Here is a 23261-nt window from a genome sequence, read left to right on the forward strand (position 1 = left end):
GTGTTTTCTTAGAGGGTACAGTGGATCCAGCTTATCTATGGGTAACATAGATTTTAGGGAGAAGGGTAAAAGATGGTGCGATCTCTAGTTAGCACAAGTTGACTAAAGCAAATTGAACAAGGTTAAATTTAAAAATGCAAAAAAAAAAAAAAAAAGTATTAGAGGGAAGAAATAATCCAATTATTTTTGTATGTAATTATGAAACATTAATTCTGACAGTGCTCGAGGACCAAGTACTGAGGATTAAGTGCACGTAAACACTACTTCAAATGAAGAGCAATACTCTTTTCTCTCCTGTCACCTAAACACTCACACTCAAAAGGTACAGAATGACTTATCTAAGGCTAAGCTGTTAGAGAATTTCAAACTCGGAGTTCAAGGACCAAAACTATATTTTCAATTTTCAATTTAAAAAATGTTTTGGATTCTGTTATACATCAGAAAGGTGTAAAAGCTACAGCAAATGCAGCTATCGCGACTTTTACTGAATTCCTATACGGTGATGGCAGAGTATAGAAAAAGAAGCAGCTAGAGTACAATTCTGTTTTGAGTATGCTGTAGAGGAGTCATTTATTGAAACCAAGGGAGATCTTCCCAGGTGATTACAAATGGAGAGAGCATATCCAAGCAAAGCAACCAAATCCAGAAAATATCAAATGAGAGAGTGTAAAACATTCATCAGTGACTTGCAGAGCAGCTCACACATCTGATAATGGAGGAGGAAAATGGAAATCATTAATTCCAAGTTTAGTACATAGAGAAGTAGTAACATTAATAAGCCATTGGCAAGAAAGGCCAAAAATGCCTCCACCACCCTTTGGCAACTTCCCTTTCCTATTAAACACAACAAAGTAATACAACTTCCTCTGCATGTGACTTTATATAACAAATAATAGAATTAGACACTCCCCATCACTTCGTGTACAGAAGAGAAGATTGTTCCATGTCATCACTAAGAGTGACTCATTTGAGCACACACAAATAGGGCTGGTTCCTCTACGCACAAGCTGCAAGTTGGTTTAGCAACAAAGACCTTATCAGGGCGGCCACTTTAAAAGCAGCCTCCTATTTCTGCCATAATACTCCAGAGATTATTTTTCACACAGAAAACTTCTCAGGAAAAAAATAAATATTTTAATATTGGAGCACTATCTGAACAATTCCAAGAAGTTGAAACATAGGTGCAATATTATTTTGCCTTCTGGGAGTTTCTTATATATTTCACAAGCTATAATCCGACTGGAAAGCCTGACCCGCCGTTCAGATATGAAAGATGATACCTTTCACAGAAAAAGTTCTTTTATCAATAACACGTATTAAGAAAAAAAAAAGAAAATATTTCCACTTTCCAACTATTCGGTCTACCCAACTTCTTTCAATTAAATACATACAAAGCTATATAAACACAAGATTACTTAAAATATTTCTATTTTCCATGCAAAAAAAAAGAACATTTTGCCACATATTATGCAAACTGGAGCTTTATCCCAAAGTCGTCACTCTTTGATGTGTTCCACATGTTAAAAGTCTGAAAGCAGCCAAGTATGAAATAGTGAGAACTCTTTAGTCCCTCACATTTTCTAACACGAGCATCACAGCTGCGTGAAGAATGCTGAAAAGAAGACTGACCTTATCCAGAGAGCAGAATAAAAGCTTTTTTCAGCGTGAAACGGTAATTTTGCTTTTTAAACTGCAGATGAAAGCAGTCTGGACTGATCTGACAGCCCACCAACCAACAGTGCTGCTAAGACCTCCCAGAAAGTGCAAGGAAAAGTGGCAGAAGGGGTTGTGGACAAGGCCAGCTTACCCCTTGCACCACAGAGAAGGGAAAGGTTTCACAGAGGGGGGTGGAGATGGAAGCTATTTCTACAAACCACGGAATCATAGAACGGCTTGGGTTGAAAAGGACCTCAAAGATCATTTAGTTCCAACCTCCTTGCCATGGCCAGGGTGGTTAACCACTAAATTAGGCACTAGATAGAGTTGCCCAGGGCCCCATCCACGCTGGCCTTAACCAACATCAGATGAATGCTTATTGGGAGGAGAAGTCCACTGTGCCAAAGAGAACGGTCATACACAAAACAAGGAAGCTAATTCATGTTTTATTGGAAATATCCTCCCTTTGAAAACAATGATGGTTGTTTTGATTTTTGGTGTTTTTTTTGTTTGTTTGTTTGTTTCTATCAAAATTGATTTCTTTTTCTGTAAATAAAGTAGATGCTTCCTGAGATGTAGGAGCGTGCTAAGCAACATTGAAATTGTCACAAGTTTGTAACCAAAGAAAATGGCAGTAAACAAAACTTGAATAATGTTTTAAAGGAGGCTGAAGTACTTCCTACAACACCTTGCCTTGAACCAGGACCTTCTTTACTTGGAACCAGTCCTATATCTGATCATAAAACCAGTCCTCAACCAACAATAATCTGGAAGGTCGGTTATGAGTCATTTATAAGGGACAATAAAACAATGTGAAATAAAATAAGTTAAAAAAAGGTGCCAGTTTGTGTCACCTTCTACACTGAAACTACAGTAGGATTTGAGGGCAGATTCAGGAGGCAGGTGTCAAGCACCAGAGACAGGGAAGCACTGGGGTCACCTGAAGAGAACATTGTTTTGCTTCTTGATGAGGCCTCATGAGGTGCACTGTGCAACTGGCGCAAGAGATATTTTAAATCGGCGTGATACTTGTCCATCACAAGAGGATAACAAAGTTAGAATCACTTCTCAAGGGAGGAAACAGCAAGTGAGAAGTTGCTTCAAATAAAAAGGACCGTTAACAGGAAGACTCAGCTGGCTCTTAAGCATCTTTTATTCATGTATCACAATGCAATTATTTAAAAACACCACCATCATTATCTCTGTTGTGCAGACACTAAAATGTGAATGAGTCGGGGTGAACATGATCAGAAAGATATCACATGGTGAATAAAACCACCTGCTTGTCATTGCCCTTCCCACCCGCTGTGCCGTGAAGCTGAGCTGGGAACGAGACCCAAGCCTCCTGCTCTCCATGTCAGGCCTCTCACCCATCCATTACTGCATGCTTTGTAGACCAAACTCACTGAATTGTGTGAGACAGAGTATAACTTAACTGTGTATCTTGGAAATGTGTCTGGCAGCACTGTGATAATAAAAGAGAGGCCCTTTCTCTATATAGATAAAGTAACTTAAGTCCCTAGGATTCTCTCATGCTACCTCTCCAATAGCAGAATAACCTGAAATAGAGCCAAATTCCAGAACAGTATCCTAAATCACAAGATCATCCTTTCACCAACGTGCTCATAACATACTTCAGCTGCTATAGCATACTCCTAACATTTTGCAATTATGTTAATCAAATGGAAAAAAATGTTTCAGACTCTAAAAGCAGTATTTTTATAGGAATTTCATAAAAATACAAGGCATACAGTTGATATAGTTGTATAAGGCAAATAGTTGATGCAAGCATATTAAAAAGTTATAGAATTACCCAGATTACGAGGCTATTTGTAGGTTTTCAGTAGCAGCTCATACCTCATTTTCTGAGGTGCCATTTGGTATTTAATGAATATTCATAAAATGTTGGTTCCTTTTAAAACTAAAAAGGCTTTTTCTTGAGTCCTGTTCCTTTTCTCCTTAAAAGTTTAATTTAAAAAGGCTGGAGTCCTTTCAAATACCTCCTATCAAATTCCTTCACTTGGACCAAGGTACCTCTTGGGTATTACTTTGACAGAATGAGGTTTATTTAATGATCATAGCATTAAAACCTCATGCTCTGAAGACATGCATTAGCACACTAGGGAGCAGGGCGTAAAAATAAGAGGTGAAGCAGGGTTTCTTTCCTTCGTTCCTTTCAACAAATCACACATCAATAAGTAGATCTTTAGACATCTTATTTATTGCTTTGTCAATGAACCGTTTTCCCAAAAATGGTATTCCTTAGTTGTTCTAAGACAAATCTTCCTATTAATTCTGAGACATTGCAAAAACCATAATTTATTTCAATGCTACAGGATAATACTGCCAAGGAACAATTCACCTCTCAAGAACTCCCTAATCATTTAGAACTGTTGCTGTCTGGCAAATTCAAAGACATATGCAAACACCAAAAGCTCAGTCCATTTCTCAGTTTTGTTGCACAGACTATACTGGTATAAAGTAGGTATAGAGGGCTGTACAGTCAGAACAACTTTTCATACTCCCTCACACTGGTGTAAAAGTCATCATCTATTGAAGACTCTCCTGTGACAAGCTCATACTATTACCACTATGTTCCTGGTTGCACAGGCCACTGTCACTTTTGTTCCTTCCTTTTTATTGTCTTATTTTTCTATATTCATCCCAGGAACCCTTAGATCTTGCTCAGAGATGGTCTTTTTCATTGTTTTGGTTCTGGTTTTGGGTCAAATACAACATAAATAACCTCTGACCCATTTGCTTAATAAGTCATCCAGATGCTCCGCTCACTGATCACAAAGATTTTGTGTTTACAAAACATATCCCAAATTCTTACTGGGCCTTTCTGTATTTTATCTTCTCCATTTGGCTGCAAAATGCATTTAATTGGTTCTGAGGTGCTTGTAATTACTTAGCAAATCATAGGATCACTGGAGAATTCAGGTTGCAAGGCACCTCGGGAGATTTCCAGTCCAGCCTCCAGCTCTAAGCAGGTCAGCTATGAGATCAGATCACATTGCTGAAGGCATTTTCCAGCTGGGGCTTGAAATCCTCCCAGGACAGAGACAGCACAACCTCGTGAACAACTTGTTCCTATATCAAGTGTGCTCATGAGGCAAAAGTTTCTTAATACATTCAGCTTTAACCTCTCACTTAACTTAAGTTTACTGTCATCATGAAGAATTTGGCCTCATCTTTCTGATAAGATTTCTATGCACCTGGGGCTCCTGCTGATCCCCCATCTTATCCCTGGCAAGTTACCTTTTTTCCAGGGTGAACACTCAAGCCCCTGCTCACAATGCAAATGATCCAGCTCTTAACAGCTAGGTGGTACCCACCTGAACTTGTTCCAGTTTGTCAATGTCTTAACAGTGTTCAAGGTCCAAGAACTGGAGTCTGAGAACCACAACCACTGCCTTTTATCTGCTGGCTACATGTTTATTAATACTGTCCAGGATTCTGATGGCTTTTTTTTTTTTTTAATCTGCCGAGGCACACTAATGGCTTGTTTCACCTTCCTGTCTACCAGGCAAGTCCTCTTCAACAAAGCTTCCCCAGCCAATAAGTCCCATCCTACATGGGGTACAAGGGACTTTGCTCTCCTTAGAAAGCATCAGCCATTGCCCTTAAATTGTTGCAAATCTAATGAAAGAACACTGAACCAAGCCATAATTGGGACCACTGTTAATATAAATTTACTTCTTTCTTTCTAGGTATAACAGATCATTTTTTCTTATACATCTGCAGCTGCTTTTTGTCAGGAGTAGCATAAACTTATAAAATCTCTACAAAGGATATTTTGTTTTGCATTTTTGCCCCAACCCAACAAACTGTAATCAGCAACTAACATTCCAAGTACTCAGAATACTGCGCTTTTCAACACCATTGGTTGAGGTGACAACCTGTAGATAAGTTTCTCCAAGGTTTTTATTCCTGACTTATGACCAGGCCTTAGATTTTATCTTCAAATAAATCATAAATATCCTTTTCTTGTCATTTTCTTCAAGTCCTTTTTCCTGTATTTTTCCATATCAAAGAAGCCTGTAAAGTCAACTTAATTCCTGAGAAATTTTCAACAATCACATCACTTTTGCGTAAGCGTATCTGGAAACAGTTACACTATCTTGGCTTAATCTTCATAGTAGTTCCTTTCATGTTTTACTTTTTTTGAGCCCAAAATCTACTGTTCTGCCCCTTTGGTAGATTTCAAGTAACTTGAGTCATAGGAGAAACAGCGCTGGAAGTATACTCCTGTGTTTTCATTTCAGTCATTATCACAATAATTTGTAAAATCTGTACAAACATTATTCCACTCCTTCTGTTATCATGAACATTCTGAGTGGGAAGTGACCCACAAGAACCATGAAATCTACTTTTATTTGTATTTATTTATTTATTTTTACTGTAGACTTATTTTCTAATACTCATGCCAATATCCTCCGCATACCTCTCTCAAGATTAATTTTGATTTTCTCTTTTCACTGAGGTCTATAAAGTTTGAATTTTCACCTATCTACAATGCTATCCATGTACATTTAGTTGAAAAGAAAAATATTTTCTTCAACTTCATCTCGTACAGCCTTAATTCTAAAGAGAAAATGTAATAGTAAAACAGTACTAGAGAAAAGAAAAGAAAAAATAGCTTCATTCAAAATTTTCTGCTAGCTCTCTGGAAGCAATCAGCTCTGTGCACTTGGACAAAGATGCAGACTCTGTTTTTAAGGGCTACATTCAAGATACTGAGAAACAGATGATGACTTAGAGGAAATAGGTGCAGTGATTATGTACAAAAATTAAACATTTACCGACTTGACACAAACCGTCTCTCCCATGTTTATTCAGGACCTTATCGAGATTGAAGATTAGTAGTTCAATTTGCCTTGTTTGCAATTACTCATATATTATCAAAAAGGAAAGAATAACAAAAGGAATCAATGGAAAATTTGAAACACCATGAGTACACGTATACAAACAGACAATGAACATGCAAAAGTTAACAATATATTATTGTTACACTGAGGTTTGCATGTGGAACAGAAATCACTGTGTGATACTAAATGGTTGAATGTCAATTCCATGTTTTGTATACTACCACTTCAGAGAACAAATTAATGTTCCACATGAAACTTTTTATAGACTAAATAATCCCTTTGATATGAGTAAAAATGCTATTTAACTCCCAAGTTACAGGTGTATTTATATTAGTCCAGCTACTCAGCCAATGTCAGTTCAAAGTGGCCAGTTAATATACTACTACTGGAAACTGAAAAGGAGTTAAAAAGCCAATGAGATCAACAAAATCAATATCAACTTATAAAGCAAATAGGAAAATAAAATACGAGGATGCTCTTTAACATATGGTTTGCTGACAAGACAGCAAGTGATGAGGGTTTAGATGTCTTATGGGTGTTTAAGGGAAAAAATGTGTCAGAATGAATACTTTTTAGACTAGTCAAGGAAAATTCAGAAAGTGCGAAGCTCCTTATCAAATAAAGGAAGACATGCAAGAAAGCAAATGACAATGTGTATTTTGGCTACTTATGGGAGAGAAATCAGTTTCACTGGCAGAAATAATATTTCTTTTATTAACTTTAAAGACCATAAAACACTAGAATAAAAAGATAAAAAATATTCTGCGTTGTCAGTTTTCTAGAACAAAGTTAGGCAAATGTGTGTAAGAAAAAAACTTGCTGTGTTAATCCTGATTCAGCCCTAGGGAGAGGATCAGTTGATCTCACTTCCCAGCCCAAAGAATATAAACATAACCTAAAAAAATATTTCTCAATGAAAAAAACTAATTTTCATTTTTTCTCATGAGATATTTCTTAACAGTTATGTTTTGATTGTAATGAACGGGGGGTGCCCTTACCTTCATAAAGACTGACTTCTTTTCTTATTATATTAATCTTGAATAATCTGAAATTTCTATTTTAGAGGGAGAGGAGAATCACTTACCAATCAGTGGATAGTCCCCCTGCTCTAGACCTTGCAACTCTGGAGTCAACATCAACAAAAATCCCTCAGTGTACAGCTACAGTCTATTACCAACAAAGTAAAACATTTTGTGACATCTTAAGTAAAATATTTCCGATAGTGCATACTTTACCAGTTATGTCATGCTGTTTGAATGACTCACTGTAGATTTGATACTGATTAGGGCAATGTTTCTTCAGCCATTTGCAGACATCCTGCTGGGTCCATAATGCCACAGGTTTGGTCAGCTTCACAGTCCCGGACTAAAAATGCAAAAGGAAAAAGAGAAATAACTTATGATGCATTTGCTAACTATTTTCAAAAATTTTACGCTGGTATCCATATACAATATTAAAATAATAAATGCTGGATGAGAGCTGCTGTTACTGGCAGTCACCAGCACATTCACAAGACTCAGCTATTTAACTGTATCACTGAAGGGATCACACACAGTGGAAGGTTCTTTTTAATAGTAGCAGGCAGTGCATCTGTATTCCTTGCATCACAAAAATGTATTGTACTATGTCTTCCTTGAGAAACAGTTAAACTCTTTCTGGAAAGATTTTGACCATAAAGGACCAACTTCTTCCACATGCTTTGCAAAGATCACCAGAAAGGCAATGTTTCAAAAAGCTAATACCGGCTTTTGAAACATGAAAGGTCTAATTTCAGTACTTCCTTTTCCCATCATTTTTATTCCAATAATCTCATAATTTTGTCCACATTCCTTATATTCACAGAGATTTAATTTTTACTGAGAGTCACTTCAAGGACTGGCCAAGATGTTAAAAGTCCTGGCCTCTCCCAGCTCCAGTGGAACTCCTTTTGTTTCTCTATAGCTCTCACCCCAATTACAACTTGGCAGGGTACTTTTTTTTTTTTTTTTTTTTTTGAGTTTTGAGTTTTGTTATGGTCTGGTACTTTAAGTTAGCTTGGAACTACTGAGTGCTACTATTGGCACCAAATGTATTTGTTATCTACAAATGCAGATAGACATACTGAAGAGACATTTTACTCAAAATAATACTATATTTGGCATAAGAAGGATACAAGCTTTTTCTTCTTTTTTTTTTTTTTTTTTTTTTTTTTTAAGGAAATAGAGCAAGTTTACCAATAGTCTCATAACAACTTGAGCTTGTTTTCGCTCTTCACCAGGCCCGTGCAATATCCACTGTCACAAAAGGTACAGATTACATACAGCATAGTAATAACAGAACTGAAGAGTCCTAACAGAAAGAAGTCATCTTGAAATTAAGGCCCTGGCTTAGAGAACAAACTCTTCCTTTATTAACTGTTTCACTGACAATAGATGTAGTCCTGCAAAAAGTTGGAAGCCTGGACAATCCGGCACCACTGAACAACGGATCCCTAGAGCAGGCCAAGTTCAGGCACTTGCTTCCCACAGCAGAACCACCTTGGAGCCCACATCAGACTTCTCCCAACCAATTCATACCCAGAAGACTCATAAATTAAGCCAACTGCAATATTGCATGCATAATGTCACATTGCATTTAACTGAATAACTCAGCTTTTTTTAGCATACAAAAACACTGAGTTGTAAAAGAACAGAACTACAGGAGTTCAGAGCTTCTTATCAATGTAGGCAGAAGAAAACTGAAGAGCTAATACATTTAAAGAGTTGTTTTTCAACAGCCTGTGCAGGAGACTTAAAAATCTTATTCAAACGTGCATTATTTCCCACAAGGAACATCTAACATTAGACTTTGCTGATGTAAGCTGGCAGGAATACCAATGTACCCATTTACCTCATGATTATTGAGTCTACAGAATAAAATCATTTTCAAAGTCTTTTTATTCCCTTGCTAAACACGCAGGATACCTATCCTTCCAGTTCCTGGGGTCTTGTAGAAGGTTCCAGAGAAGTTTTTCCACATAAATTTCAGGTGAAAGGGAATGTCACCTCAACCAAACTCCATTATGACTTAGGGTAGATTCCCTACATGATGGCGGCCCAGGGTTATAAAGCATTTATGCAGATGTACTTTCCAGGCATCCCTTTTCAAAGTTGCTTTGAAATCTTCCTTACTAGAAGCCTGACGGACAACAGCAGTTCTCAGCTAGTGCTTTGCATGTCCTATTAAGTCCATGAATGACATCATCCAAAGTTCCCAGCTGAGGTGCAGGGAATATGAAACTGAAGCTAAGATTGTGACATCAAACATCCCTCTGAATTCTCATGTCCAGTTTTTCCCTCTCTTTTCATTGCCTGACTTGAAGTTCATATCGATAAACAGCAGAAACATTATGGGTGAATATATAATACAATGCACATCCCTTATCTTAGCCTTTTTTTTTCTTTTTTTCTTTTTTTGCTGTAGACCAAAGTACATTCATCAGAAACATGAATCCCATTTCAAACAAGAATATACACCATCCGCATTTAAAAGATACCACATTGAAGCATAAAACCACTCCAAATAATTGATTTTCACCTTGTGCTGTCACCCTACAGAAGGCAGAAGTCTGACTGACAAACTTGCATCCACACAAAAAAAAATAATTCCAGATGTGTTTACAATGCATGGTAAGCAGGATAGTGCTTGCTTTACCACCAATCCTTCTGGGATCATCACCAGCCTCGTGCACATACAGCAACCTGCTACAGACACTCACAGATCTTGAGAAGGGACAACCTCATTATAAAGAGCAAGTGCCCTGTAACTGCTCCTTGTGCAGCTACGAAGATGAAAGGCTCCTCTTTGAACTTCCCCAGCTTACTTGTTACTGCAGTTTGAGTCAAAAAGGATGCTGAATTTCAATGAAGGGCCCAATATTATGGTACCTGTCAGCTGACTTTTATTGCGCACGTATATATATCAATGAATTTCCTTCACAAATGCATCAAAGCAAAATACTAGTAAAAATAGCCATACAATATGAGCAGTCTCTCTGATTCCATAAAAATTCCCTAACAAGATCAAGACACGTGTATCTTTACATGAGCTGCTGCTTAAAGATAATTCTCAAGCACCCAAATTTTTGAAGAGGAAAATCTATCAGTCCCTAAAAATTAATTTGTTAATGCTTTCTCTTATACATCACAAAAACATGAAATTACAAATACTTGCATGCAAATGTATATAGCTGGCTAGACTTAAGCTATTCCTAGCTGAAAGCACACAAGAAGTGATAGTTAGGTTGGAGTATGAGGATGCTGTTTTTGGTTCAGCAGCTATTCTCCTCCTAAGAGGTTTAAATACTGTCATGTTAAATATCTGGCAAACAAGTTCATCAGCAGTTACACTACAAATTTAACACTCCCCTCTGTGCCTATAGAAATGAAAGACAGTTCCAAATGGCACAGCTATGTCATACATTGCACAGATTGCTGCCCAACAAACATGTATGCTAATTCTACACTGTCTAGCATTCAGAATTACAATAACTGAAACACAACTGGCTTAACTTACAACCACTCCAAAAAGGACATTCTTATATTTGCACAATCAAGCTTTATGTTTAATTTTATAATTAGCGCAGACTTGCTTAGTTAGAGGAATGTAGGTATTTTAGAGCAATAGCTATGTTGTAGCTGCTATCATTTTTGGAACATCATACCCTAAATATTTTCCAACCAGATGCTCTAGATGTAAGGCTATTAAAAAACACACTTTCCTCCCACAGAACTCATTTGTTAGTTTCTTTCCCGTTCTAAAGCTAGATCTTACACTAAAAAATTCCCCGTACACCAAGGAAAATGACCCTTATCATAAACATACCTACAAAATGGGTCCCCTGCCACTAACTAGATGCAAACTACCTAGACAGCTAGAAAACACATTATGTTTTTATTTTATTTCTATTTATCAGCTCAGTCAAATAGTAAGCCCCAAAAATCCTCGGTCTGGCCTTCCCTTTCATTTTCCTAACAAATGTATCCTAAAATTGCCCTTTGCTGGCAGTATTTTAATAGTCATAATCCTGCAGAACACTGCGCCAAAACCTGGGCCAAGAGAAGAGCACCACAGTTCTCAGTATTCTTGTACATTTCAAGGAAAAACTTCAAGATTTTGTGTCAAATTCTAATTACCTAAACACGGTTTTTTGCTCTGTGTATCTCAAGTTATAAAAATGCTTCTCCCAAGAGAAATGAAATGAATCAGCATATTAAATACATGACAATTTTATGTTGTTTGCTCCACACTGCAGAGAACACAGTACCTAGCTCAAGAATAAATAGATAAATCAAGGTTGTAGCTAGTGCATTATTAGAGGGTGTATTTTAGCATTCAAAACAGCATCAGCAGCCAAGCCCTGCTCCTCCAGAGCAATGACATACAAGTTACCTCTTCAGCCTTACAGGTGCAGTTTACCAAAGCTGACAAGTATCCAAGATCAATTTATTCACCGGAATTTGTATTTATTTATGATATTTTACTCTGGAACAGAAAGAAAGGCTGTTTTATTTTTTTAGGTGACAGAAACTTCAATCCCATTCTTAAAAAGACTTTATATACAATGTTCCAAGTTGTTTTCAAGAGCTTCTCAAACTAATGTTATATTTGGTTATGCGTTTATGAGCCTACATGAATTACAAAATCCAGGCATCTGGAATCAGGGTCTTCACTCAAACAAGGCTGTAGCTCTGCTGGAAGAACACTGCCCCATACCATTTGAAACATCCAATTTAAAAACATGCTGCTCCTGACATGTCGGCTGAGTTCATACATGTTTACACACATTTATCTGAAGTCAAACCTAACAACTTATGCCTAAAAAAAAAAAAATAAAAAAAAAATAAATTCCATAAAACAGAGCAGTAAAAGAGGCACCGGTCCAAGCATTAAGGCAGATTCTGCTCCAACATCCATCACAAGTCATCCTCTGGTCTGCAGTTACAGTTCAAATCAAAGAAGTCAAAGCAGCAGCAATCTTTTTGGAGCTGGGGACAGAGAGAGCGAGATGGGTGGCTGGCATCTCCCAGAGTGACAGTCAGATGGGCAGAAAACATCAAAACGCATCAGAAAAAGCACTGATGGGTGGGAGCAGGGAGAAGGGGAGGAAAGAAAAGGGATCGCATCACTCAGGAAGCTGAGAGGGAAATATTAAATGAAAACAAATATCTGCTGCAAGCAAACTATGAAATATTTTAAAATTGGAAAAATGAATTTTTATCTGTATTTGATAAAAATATATATACAGCAGTGAATTTAAGCTTTACAGCTCCAAAAAGCTATATAAGTTACTGTCAAATCTTACAGGCTGTTAAGGCAGTAATGCTAACAGCATCACCTTCATAGTTTCTGACACAAAGAAGCAGGAGCAGCAATGCCAAAGACAACTTTCAAAATAATGATTTTTTTTTTTTTTTAAGATGTTTGTCGTATTTCTAAATCTAAGAAAATAAGAATCTTTTTCATATATTCCAAATTATTTTGCTAATATTAAACCACTTATGTAAAATTCAGAACTAATGGCTAACATAAAAGCTGTTTTCAGTTTTGTAAAGAACATGAAATGATAAAGGGTTATAAATGTAGTTTTATACATTATCTTAAAATACTGATGAATTTGGGAAGAAAATATTTCAATTCAGAAATACATTTTCTCAGGTAGTCATACTTAGAGATTTTTCTAGCAAAAACCGAAGAAAATAACAATAATGAGCAGACATCCATAAAGCATTGAAACCTCTCCTGTGCTAGGTTCCTGCCTGTTATTGAGAATTTTAGTGCTAGGAAAAGAAGAAAAGGTCATGCCAAGCAAACAAAGCCTGGTTTTTTGCTTAAAAATAACAAATAGAAAATACTATAATGCATCTTTTTTATATACTGATTTTAAAAATGAATATTTAAATTGGATCAGAAATTCAAAGAGTTGCAATGTAACTGGTTACTTTGGTCACTGTGTCAAAGCAATCAAAGTCAATATGGTAAATAATTGCAATGATTTTTATTTTTTTTAAACATATTTCTAGCCTAAAAGACATTTTGAAAGCTTACTTCGTACCAACTTCTATTTCAACCTAAAGTTAAACTGTTGTTACATCATCCGATCATCATACGATCTCTTCCGGGACCTACTTGGAGCTATCCCGTGGGCTCGGGTGTTAGAAGGTAAGGGGGCCTCTGAGAGCTGGTCAGCATTTAAACAGCTCTTCTTCCAAGCTCAGGATCGGTGCGTCCCTGTGAGCAAGAAATCGGGAAAAGGTGGCAGGAGACCTCTGTGGATGAGCAAGGAGCTCGTGCGCAAGCTCAAGGGAAAGAAGAAGGTCCATGAAATGTGGAAAAAGGGTCTGATCACTTGGGAAGAATATAGGAATGTAGTCAGGGCCTGCAGGGATGCAACGAGGAAGGCTAAAGCCCATCTGGAATTGAATCTGGCTAAAGTGATTAAGGATAATAAAAAAGGCTTCTTCAAGTATGTTAATAGCAAAAGGAAAACTAGGGAGAATGTGGGCCCCTTACTAAGTGAGTGGGGGGTCCTCGTAACGGGGGATGCTGAGAAGGCAGAGATACTTAATGCCTTCTTTACTTCTGTCTTCAGTGAAAAGGCTCCCCTGCAGGAATCCCACACCCTGGAGGTTAGTGAGAGGGTCTGGGGAATGGGAGACTTCCCTTTAGTCAGGAAAGAGGACGTGCGTGAGCGCCTAGGCAGTACTAAGGTCCACAAGTCCATGGGACCTGATGGGGTGCATCCACGTGTGCTGAGGGAGCTGGCGGAGGTCATTGCCGAACCGCTCTCCATCATTTTTGAGAGGTCTTGGACAACAGGGGAGGTCCCTGAAGACTGGAGGATAGCCAATGTCACTCCAGTCTTCAAAAAGGGCAAGAAGGAAGATCCGGGTAATTATAGGCCTGTCAGCCTCACCTCCGTCCCTGGAAAGGTGATGGAACAGCTTGTGCTGGATACCATCTCCAGACAACTGGGAGAAAAGGAGGTTATCAGGAGTAGTCAGCATGGGTTCACCAATGGGAGGTCGTGCTCGACCAACTTGGTGGCCTTCTATGATGCTGTCACATGCTGAGTGGATGGGGGAAGAGCGGTAGATGTAATCTACCTTGATTTTAGAAAGGCGTTTGATACTGTCTCCCACGACATCCTTATAACAAAGCTGAGGAAGTGTGGGATAGACGAGTGGACAGTGAGGTGGGTTGAGAACTGGCTGACTGGCAGAGCGCAGAGGGTCGTCGTTGGTGGTGCAGAGTCTGGCTGGAGACCTGTAACCAGTGGTGTCCCCCAGGGGTCTGTGCTGGGTCCGGTCTTGTTCAACATCTTCATCAATGACCTTGATGAGGGGATAGTGGCCACCCTCAGCAAGTTTGCTGATGATACAAAGTTGGGAGGATTGGCTGACACGCCTGAAGGCTGTGCTGCCATTCAGCGAGACTTGGACAGGCTGGAGAGCTGGGCAGTAAGAAACCGGATGAGGTTCAACACAAGCAAGTGTAGGGTCTTATATCTAGGGAGGAATAATTGCATGCACCAATACAGGCTGGGGGATGAGCTGCTGGAGAGGAGCTCTGCAGAGAGGGACCTGGGCATCCTGGTGGACGACAGGTTGGCCATGAGCCAGCAGTGTGCCCTCGTGGCCAAAAAGGCCAATGGCATTCTGGGGTGCATTAAGAAGAGCGTGTCCAGCAGGTCGAGGGAGGTGATCCTCCCCCTCTACTCTGCCCTGGTAAGGCCTCATCTGGAGTACTGTGTCCAGTTCTGGGCTCCCCAGTACAAAAAAGACAGGGATCTCTTGGAAAGAGTCCAGCGGAGGGCCACAAAGATGGTGAAGGGCCTGGAGCATCTCCCCTATGAAGAAAGGCTAAGTGAACTGGGTCTGTTTAGCCTTGAGAAAAGAAGACTGAGAGGGGACCTGATCCAGGTTTATAAATATCTGAGGTGTGGCGGCCATAGCGGTGAGGCCAGTCTCTTTTCAGTGGTACGTGGAGACAGGACGAGGGGAAACGGACATAAGCTGCAGCACAGGAAGTTTCGCACGAATGTGCGTAAGAACTTCTTCACGGTGAGGGTGACGGAGCACTGGAACAGGCTGCCCAGGGAGGTTGTGGAGTCTCCTTCTCTGGAGATATTCAAGTCTCGCCTGGACGCCTACCTGTGCGACCTGGTGTAGGGAACCTGCTTTGGCAGGGGGGTTGGTCTCGATGATCTCTAGAGGTCCCTTCCAACCCCTACAATTCTGTGATTCTGTGATTCTGTGATCCAGAAAGGATTAAAGTACACAGAACACAACAGCTATGCAAGTCACACACCTATAATTGATCAACGTGCAATGGCCACTTGGAATGAGAAGTGGAGTGACATGGTAATCCCACCCAGTCTCCCCTATTTGCTTGAGATGCAGTCAGCTGGTACCTGGCACTATCTGAATGTCAAGTTTGTCTCTCACAATTGCAGTCCTGTGCCAAATGCATTTGATTCACATAGCAAGACTGAAAATACAGCTGGCTGACCTAATCTCTGATCACCTGAGCATGGCAAAGGGAGTCATACAATGATGACAAAAGCACAGAGGCTGCACGCATCCCAAGAAACTCATATCTGTTAAGGCTGCCTGATGCCCAAAAGCTTGTCCCTGGTAGCAGCACCCAGACCACATCTCACCCTATCACACACACACACTGTCCTTCATGCAGCCCTTCCCCAGAATGGCTCAGATACACTATGCTGCCTGACATCAGGGTACACGTTTGGCATTCCACAGAAGACAAGGCTGGTTACAAGTATATGCAAGAATGGGTTACTTTCCACCATTGGTGTTCAGACAGATCAGAGCAGAGCTGTAATACTATCTGATCTGTAGAATCATTAAGGTTGGAAAAGACCTCCAAGATCATCAAGTCTAACCATCAGCCTATTACACTGTGCCTACTAAACCATGACCCTCAGTACCACGTGTACACATTTTTTGAAAACCTCCAAGGATGGTGCTTCCACCACTTCCCTGGACAGCCTGATTCCCCTGAATCCACAGTCAGAAAATATGGGGCTGTTTTATGTATGGTTTTCTTTGTTTTAAGGAGAAGCAACTCCACAGTCAGTTGACCATGCCTGCAGCAGCACCATGAACCCCAGACAGGTATCTGAGGTTCCAAATCCACATCCCTATTTAACTTGGTGTTAGTCAAAGACACCTGAAGTTCAGGCAGATGTAAACTGGACTTGCAGAGATATCACTGCCTCTGAAGGGACAGGGACAGTCCTCTGCCACTGTGGGGACAGAGCGAAAGATGAAAATAACATCAGAAGTGGGTCAGCTGCAGGCTCAAGCACAAGGTGAAAGGGTGCTAGCTCATAAGTTCTCTCTGTGAATGAACAGCGAGGGGAAAGACTGAACACAGGGGGGAAAACTATGAAAGATGCAGGAGAAGGGGATAAGTTCCTATAGGGAATATTTGCTATTCTTATCCTCTTGCTTCCTGTAGGAAAAGGAGAGGTAAGAAGAAAGGCACAATTGTGCCATCTTGGCACAAGGGAAAATATCTCCCTCCAGGTCCCAGGTCAGTGCACTACCATCACCTGATCACAGAGACAGGTTTTCTCAAGCTTTCAAGCAATGCCCTGATCAATTCAATCCATTGCCATCAGTACGCGTGCCACATGCTTCTGTGCAATACAAACAGAAAAAGGAAACAAATTAGAAAAAATAATGAGATTAGTCTGTGAAGTAAAAGCAAATTAGAGGTAGCTAACTCCCTCTTAAAACTGTCGCAAGTGTAATCATCAACAAGAAAGGATGAACTGTGCTGTTAAATAAAATATCATGGGGTATTTATCCTGATTGGGATAAATAGAGAATCAAAACAACAAGCAAGAATAAATAAAATGATACCTTTTTCATATGAGTACTCTTTCAATGAAATATCACACCCTGAAAACAAGACTCATGATGGCACATGCTGGCATTGAGATAAACTGTAGTGGTATTATAGGCAAACTGCGAAGAGCTGACATGTCAGGATGAGAAAGGTGAAGACAAAGCTCTCCTCAGCATCGGCTCTGACATCAACATCCTGAGAATTACTTCTGGGAGCAACAGGCCAGCACTGCTTACAATAAAAACACAAACAGGTCCGGGAGAACATTGCATTTTGGGATTTGATGACCAAATCCAAATCAAGGAGTGCAACACTAAAATTCACTTCATCTAAAAACGCTGGGCATTTTTAGCTTGCCAAGCCATGTCACTCAATGCAGAAGATCCCTTTCAGTTAAAAAATTCAATAGGTGATTTCAGGTACTCACAGAGGAAAACAGAAACACAAATAGATACTGTGTCAGGTGGGGATTTTTCCTCATAGAGCACAACAGTTGCTTCATACTTCTTTGATGTGGCTTTGGTTCTTCTCCTCCTACCTGAGACAATTCAAACCACGTGGTCCCTATCAAACTCTGGGCTTTAACCGTACTATCTTGCATCACTGACTGTAAGCTTCATAAAGTAAATAAAAACCCTTCCGCTTCGCCACACAGAAACCTACTTGAGATCCTGCACAGCACTGGGACAATTTCTGTTCACACAGCAGGTGTTCTATGGGCATGTCTCCAACCGTTACAAAACATTTCTCCTCAAACTTCTCCAGTCTGCATGCTGCTGTTACTGGAGTGGGCTACTTACGTGTTCCTCCCAACTCCAAATATTCTATGATTTTATCAGCGAAAGAAGAAATAAATAATTTCAATGAAGAACCCAGTATTAACAACAACATCAAGTAATTAATGACCTTTATTACAAGCACAGGCTCATTTTTGTGTCTAACCTTCTGCTACAGTGAGAATTGAACTTGAGGCGCTCACCCTTGACAAAGCACACAACTTGCAGGCTGTTCATCTTATATCCTGTCTTTAGGACTAAACACTGCACCCACTGTGAAGGAGATTTACGGTGTGGGTCTTCACCACCAAATAGTCTGCTCAGCCTGGCAGGAGGCACAGAAGACCAAGCCATTGTAATGAATGCTGTAACTTCAAGCCTACCCAGGCTAAAGTAGGAATGGGACCAGGAGTTAGTGAGTAACTAAAGACAGCTATGAAATGTAGCCCTTCCTTTTCTAAGAGTTCGCCCCGAATGCAGAAGTACTGCCAGCACAACTCAATTCCACTTCTGGAGAAATTTACTATTTGTCAAAAAATAAATTCTCCAGGCCTGAATAAGAAAAAAACATCCCCCATAAAAATGATCATTACAAAGGTGTCTCCATTTACCCTTTTTTTTTTTTTTTTTTTTTCCCCTTTCTGGAAACCAGACCTGGCAACTCAGCAAGCAGCATCCCAGACAGCTGCATCCAAGATCAAACTGAATTGAGACTGCTTGTTAGCAATGCCATTAAAATAAATATGATGCATCTAAGTAGTTCCATTCAATTCCTTGGAATTTCTCTTATTTTAAGATAGAATAAAATAAGTTGTAATCTTATTTTAAGATAGAGGTACAGAAAAATTCAGCTAAAATACAGCCTGGAGCAATAAGAAAATCCATCGGCCAAACACTACAAAACATTTAATTTGCACAGCAGTAATAGTGAAACACTGGAATCTCATTGCTCTTTAATTACAAAACTATAAAGAAAACAGAAAAAAAAAAAAGTAAAACACAAAGATCTGAAAAGAGCAAAGTTTTGAGTTTATACTTGCCAATTCAGTAAGTGTTAAAAGAAACTGGTCAGCTTTCATTTGTTCTGTAGATCACAGGAATGCTCATGCACAAGCGTATACATTTAGGTGATGCCTTATCTGCAGTTCCTCAGTCACTTATTTCCAAAAATAGTTCAGCTACCAATAGTTAGCAAGGGGAATTAAAAAACTGCCTTGAAAAGAGCTAGACAAGACTGTGAGACTGACTTTTAAGCGTACCTGTTTCATATTCACACTATTCATACTAACATGGATATGAACTGAAATGTGGCAATTCAAAATTATGAGGTGTAACTTACTGATAGTATTTTTTAAGGCTAATAAAATTAACATCTCTGCTAAGGAATACTACTCTAATAAAAATTGGTCTATTTTGCGGAAAAGAAGATTGTATAGAGCAGTACACTCTTCTTCTTGAGATCTCAGGTAAATCTAGTAAAAAAAAAAAAAAGCATAAATTTTTCTAAAGTTGTGAAACATATAGGATATTTGAACTAAGAAGTTGTTCAAATATAGAGTGGGCCTAATCTCAGAAACATTTACCTAATAATGCCAACATGGAATTTGTGCTTTCTGATGACATAAATAAATACACATATGGCAGAACATCAGTTTTGCCAAAGCAGTGTGCTTGGCACTGGGGGGTGTTTTCATCCAGTAATTCTGGAAGATTTTTTTTTTATTCTTGGGATTTGCTGGTGGAGTTACTCTGACAGCAAAGCCGTGCAGCACAGACAACACCTAGACCCTTCCATCTGTAATCACAGAATGGCCAGGGTTGGAAGGGACCTCAAGGATCATGAATCTCCAACCCCCCTGCCACAGGCAGGGCCACCAACCTCCCCATTTAATACTAGACCAGGCTGCCCAGGGCCCCATCCAACCTGACCTTGCACACCTCCAGGGACGAGGCATCCACAGCCTCTCTGGGCAGCCTGTTCCAGCACCTCACCACTCTCTCTGTAAAAAGCTTCCCCCTGACGTCCAACCTAAATCTTCCCTCCCTCAACTTAAAACCATTTCCTCTTGTCCTGCAGTTATCTACCCTTTCTAAGGGTAATTATATATATTATATATATATATATATATATAATATTATATTATATTTTATCTGTAATTATAGTACTTTTCAGAGACAATGCTTGACATGCCATAACCTATCGTCTGGGGAGTATCTGTGTGCTTTTTTTTTTTATTTATTACGTATTGTATGTCAGAGGTGAAATTTTGATCTTAAAGATTCAGAGAAACATTTCCGGATGAGAAGATCTATAAAGCAAATTGTAACTTGAGCATTAACAGGTAGTGAGGTTAGTTCTGTCATTAACTCAGTGACAGCCCATTTGTACAAGGAGAACATTCAGCATCCTGAGAGGATCTTAATCCCTATTAAATAATGGCTAGTTGCTCTCTTACAAGGTTTACTCCTTCTGAGTGAATCACATTTTTGGCACCTTTGCTTCCAGCAGATGTGCCAATTAAGAGGATTGTACTGCATAAAGTAGTATAACCTTACCATGCCAACTTTCAGTCTTTATGGGTAGGCTCATTCATATGCAGAAGGCAAGAGAAGCAGCCAAGACATTTTACACCCCAATGGCAATCAAAGTTTTCTGAATATCTTTGCCAGTTGACTCTTAACTGCATTCTCTTGAGCCAAACGCATTTTGAGCAGAACAACTTTATAGGACAGACATGTATGTGAGTTCAAGTTCCCCACGCTTCCACTGACAGGTCAACCTCTTGCTTCCCAGTGACACTCCCAGCAAAGGAAGGAGGTAAGCGTTGATAGGAGGCAGATCAGCCCTGCCGTCTGACTCACGCACTAGTGTTGCAATGTCTGTGTTGAAGGTCGCAATGGATTTCTCAACATAAGTAAATATCTAGCAGGCACATACACTACTTATTTTTCAAAGCATGCAAGGCACTTTTGACATCAATTTAATTTCTTGCTAATTACTTTTGAAAAAATAGCATTTGCTCCCTAATGAGGGAATTCCTATTTTCTCTTATCATCACTAAGTCCTATATTCAGAAGAAAGAGCTTAAGCTTTACAATGCCCTTTTATCTCCTTTATTAGGAAAGCAAATAGCATCCAAACAGATTCACGAAGGCCAGCCCCTCTGGCTAGGAAGCTGTCCAAGTCAGCCAACAAGAACATACAGAGCACGAGGCCCACACACACAAAGGCCAATCCAGGCTAAAGGGAGACAGCTCCCCTCCCTTACAGGAAGCACTTCTTCCTGTCAGGCAGATGAATGCCACAGCAAAAGAAAGGTCACAGACCTTTCATTTTAAAAGGAAACAGAGGAATGTGCCAACCTTGCTGTCTCTGCCTGAGAATCTGGATATTTGGAGCTATAAAGCCTACATACAAGGGACTTGGCAGATCAGATTCAAGAATAGACAAGAGGATAACAATGGAAAAGCAAAGGGCAATAAGGCTACTGTGCTGAACTTATCTCCTAGATTAAGCTGTGCATGGGATGGGATTGTCCCAGGAGCATTGCAGGTACCCAGGCTCCCGGTACCCTTCGTAAATCTAGCCCCAAATGCACCAGCAATGCCTTCCTGAGGCAGGCAGCTGTAAGATGTCCCTAGAAACAGGGAGCTGAGGTTTTCAAGATAAAGATGACTGGCTACAAGTGTTACATTTGCTTGACCTCAGTATAAGGAATTTAGGTCTTAAGGAGATAAGTGTTACGGAAGGACTGTAAGAAGATAAATTCAGTATTGCGAGGAATATTCAGCCGCAATAATGTGTTCAGTACATGCAATATGTATCCTTCCTGGAAAAAGATATGTGAGGAGACATCTAATTCAACGTGCTGGAAAAACTAGCCCTGAATAAGAACCAAAAATATTTTAATTACATTTCTGAAAGGAACACAACTGACTTCTTGTTCTTGGGTCATTTGTTTGCAGTTTAAGTTAACACAGAAAATCCACGCTAATCATTCAGTTTTTGTTAGTTGGGAGAACAACACTGTCAAGCAGTGAACAGCAGGGAATTCAAGCTTCACTCTAGAGGTAAATTCACCTCACAAGTTAAAAATGCACCCTTTGGTTAAGTATCCGTTGTTGTATACCCAGAGCACTGCATAAAGACTGCAGTAACTTTCAACATCTCAAATTCCACTTCAGGTCAGCCATGCTGTTCTGCTGCCTGGATCAGGGCTTTCATCTCAACAGCAGCCTTCAGCAAGTGATATCTTTGCTCAATTAACATGTTTAATTTTTTTTTTCTCCAGAGCTGGCATATTTTCTGAATAATGAAAAATGCAGGCAGATCCAATAATACTTCAATCACATTAATAAGGTAATCTTCATTTTCATGCAGCTTTTTATATCCATCCAACTACAGATGAATAAATGACTCCAGGTAAAACTCCCAATCATATTGATTCATTTAAGTCCTTTCTAAGAAGCATTACATTTAAAACCAAGCTAGTTCCTATCTATCCAGAAACAGCAGGTAAAATTGCAAAGTTGATATGCAAAAGAGAATTTTAGAACTGCAGAGGACTTGTCAAAACATAAAATCATTTGAGTTGAAAGGAATATTAAAAGTCATCTAATCTAAATCCCCTGCAATGAACAGGGACATCTGCAGCTAGGTCTGAGAGCCCCATCCAGCATGACCTTGAATGTCTCCAGGGACAGAGACACCACCTCTCCAGACAACCTGTTCCTGTGTCTTATCACCCTTACTGTAAAAAAACATCTTCCTTCTAGCTAATCTAAATCTCCCCTCTTAGTTTCAAGCTATTTTCCCTTGTTCTGTCACCACAGACCCTGCTAAAGACTCTGTCCCCTTCTTTCCTCTAGCTCCTCTTTAGATACTGGAATGCCACTCTCAGGTCACTTCTCAGCCTTCTCTTCTCCAGGATGAACAGCCCCAGCTCTCTCAGCCTATCCTCGTGGAAGGTGTTCCATCCCTTGAATCATTTTTGTGGCCCTCCTCTGGACACACTCCAACAGGTCTCAGTCTGTTCCATACTGAGGACTCCACATCTGGATGCAG

The 23261-nt window shown here is 39.6% G+C and overlaps 1 protein-coding gene across 1 annotated transcript in view; it reads right to left on the minus strand.

The window, feature by feature from the left end:
• Positions 1-23261, minus strand: part of SAMD12 (sterile alpha motif domain containing 12) — a 178867-nt gene that overhangs the window by 126993 nt on the left and 28613 nt on the right. The window contains exon 4 of the mRNA XM_085219980.1: positions 7763-7892. Within this exon, the coding sequence (XP_085076106.1) occupies positions 7763-7892 (130 nt within the window). The remainder of the gene's footprint in view (positions 1-7762; positions 7893-23261) is intronic.

The sequence above is a fragment of the Meleagris gallopavo genome, chromosome 3 (assembly GCF_905368555.1).
Source record: "Meleagris gallopavo chromosome 3, MGAL_WU_HG_1.1, whole genome shotgun sequence".
NCBI lineage: Eukaryota > Metazoa > Chordata > Aves > Galliformes > Phasianidae > Meleagris > Meleagris gallopavo.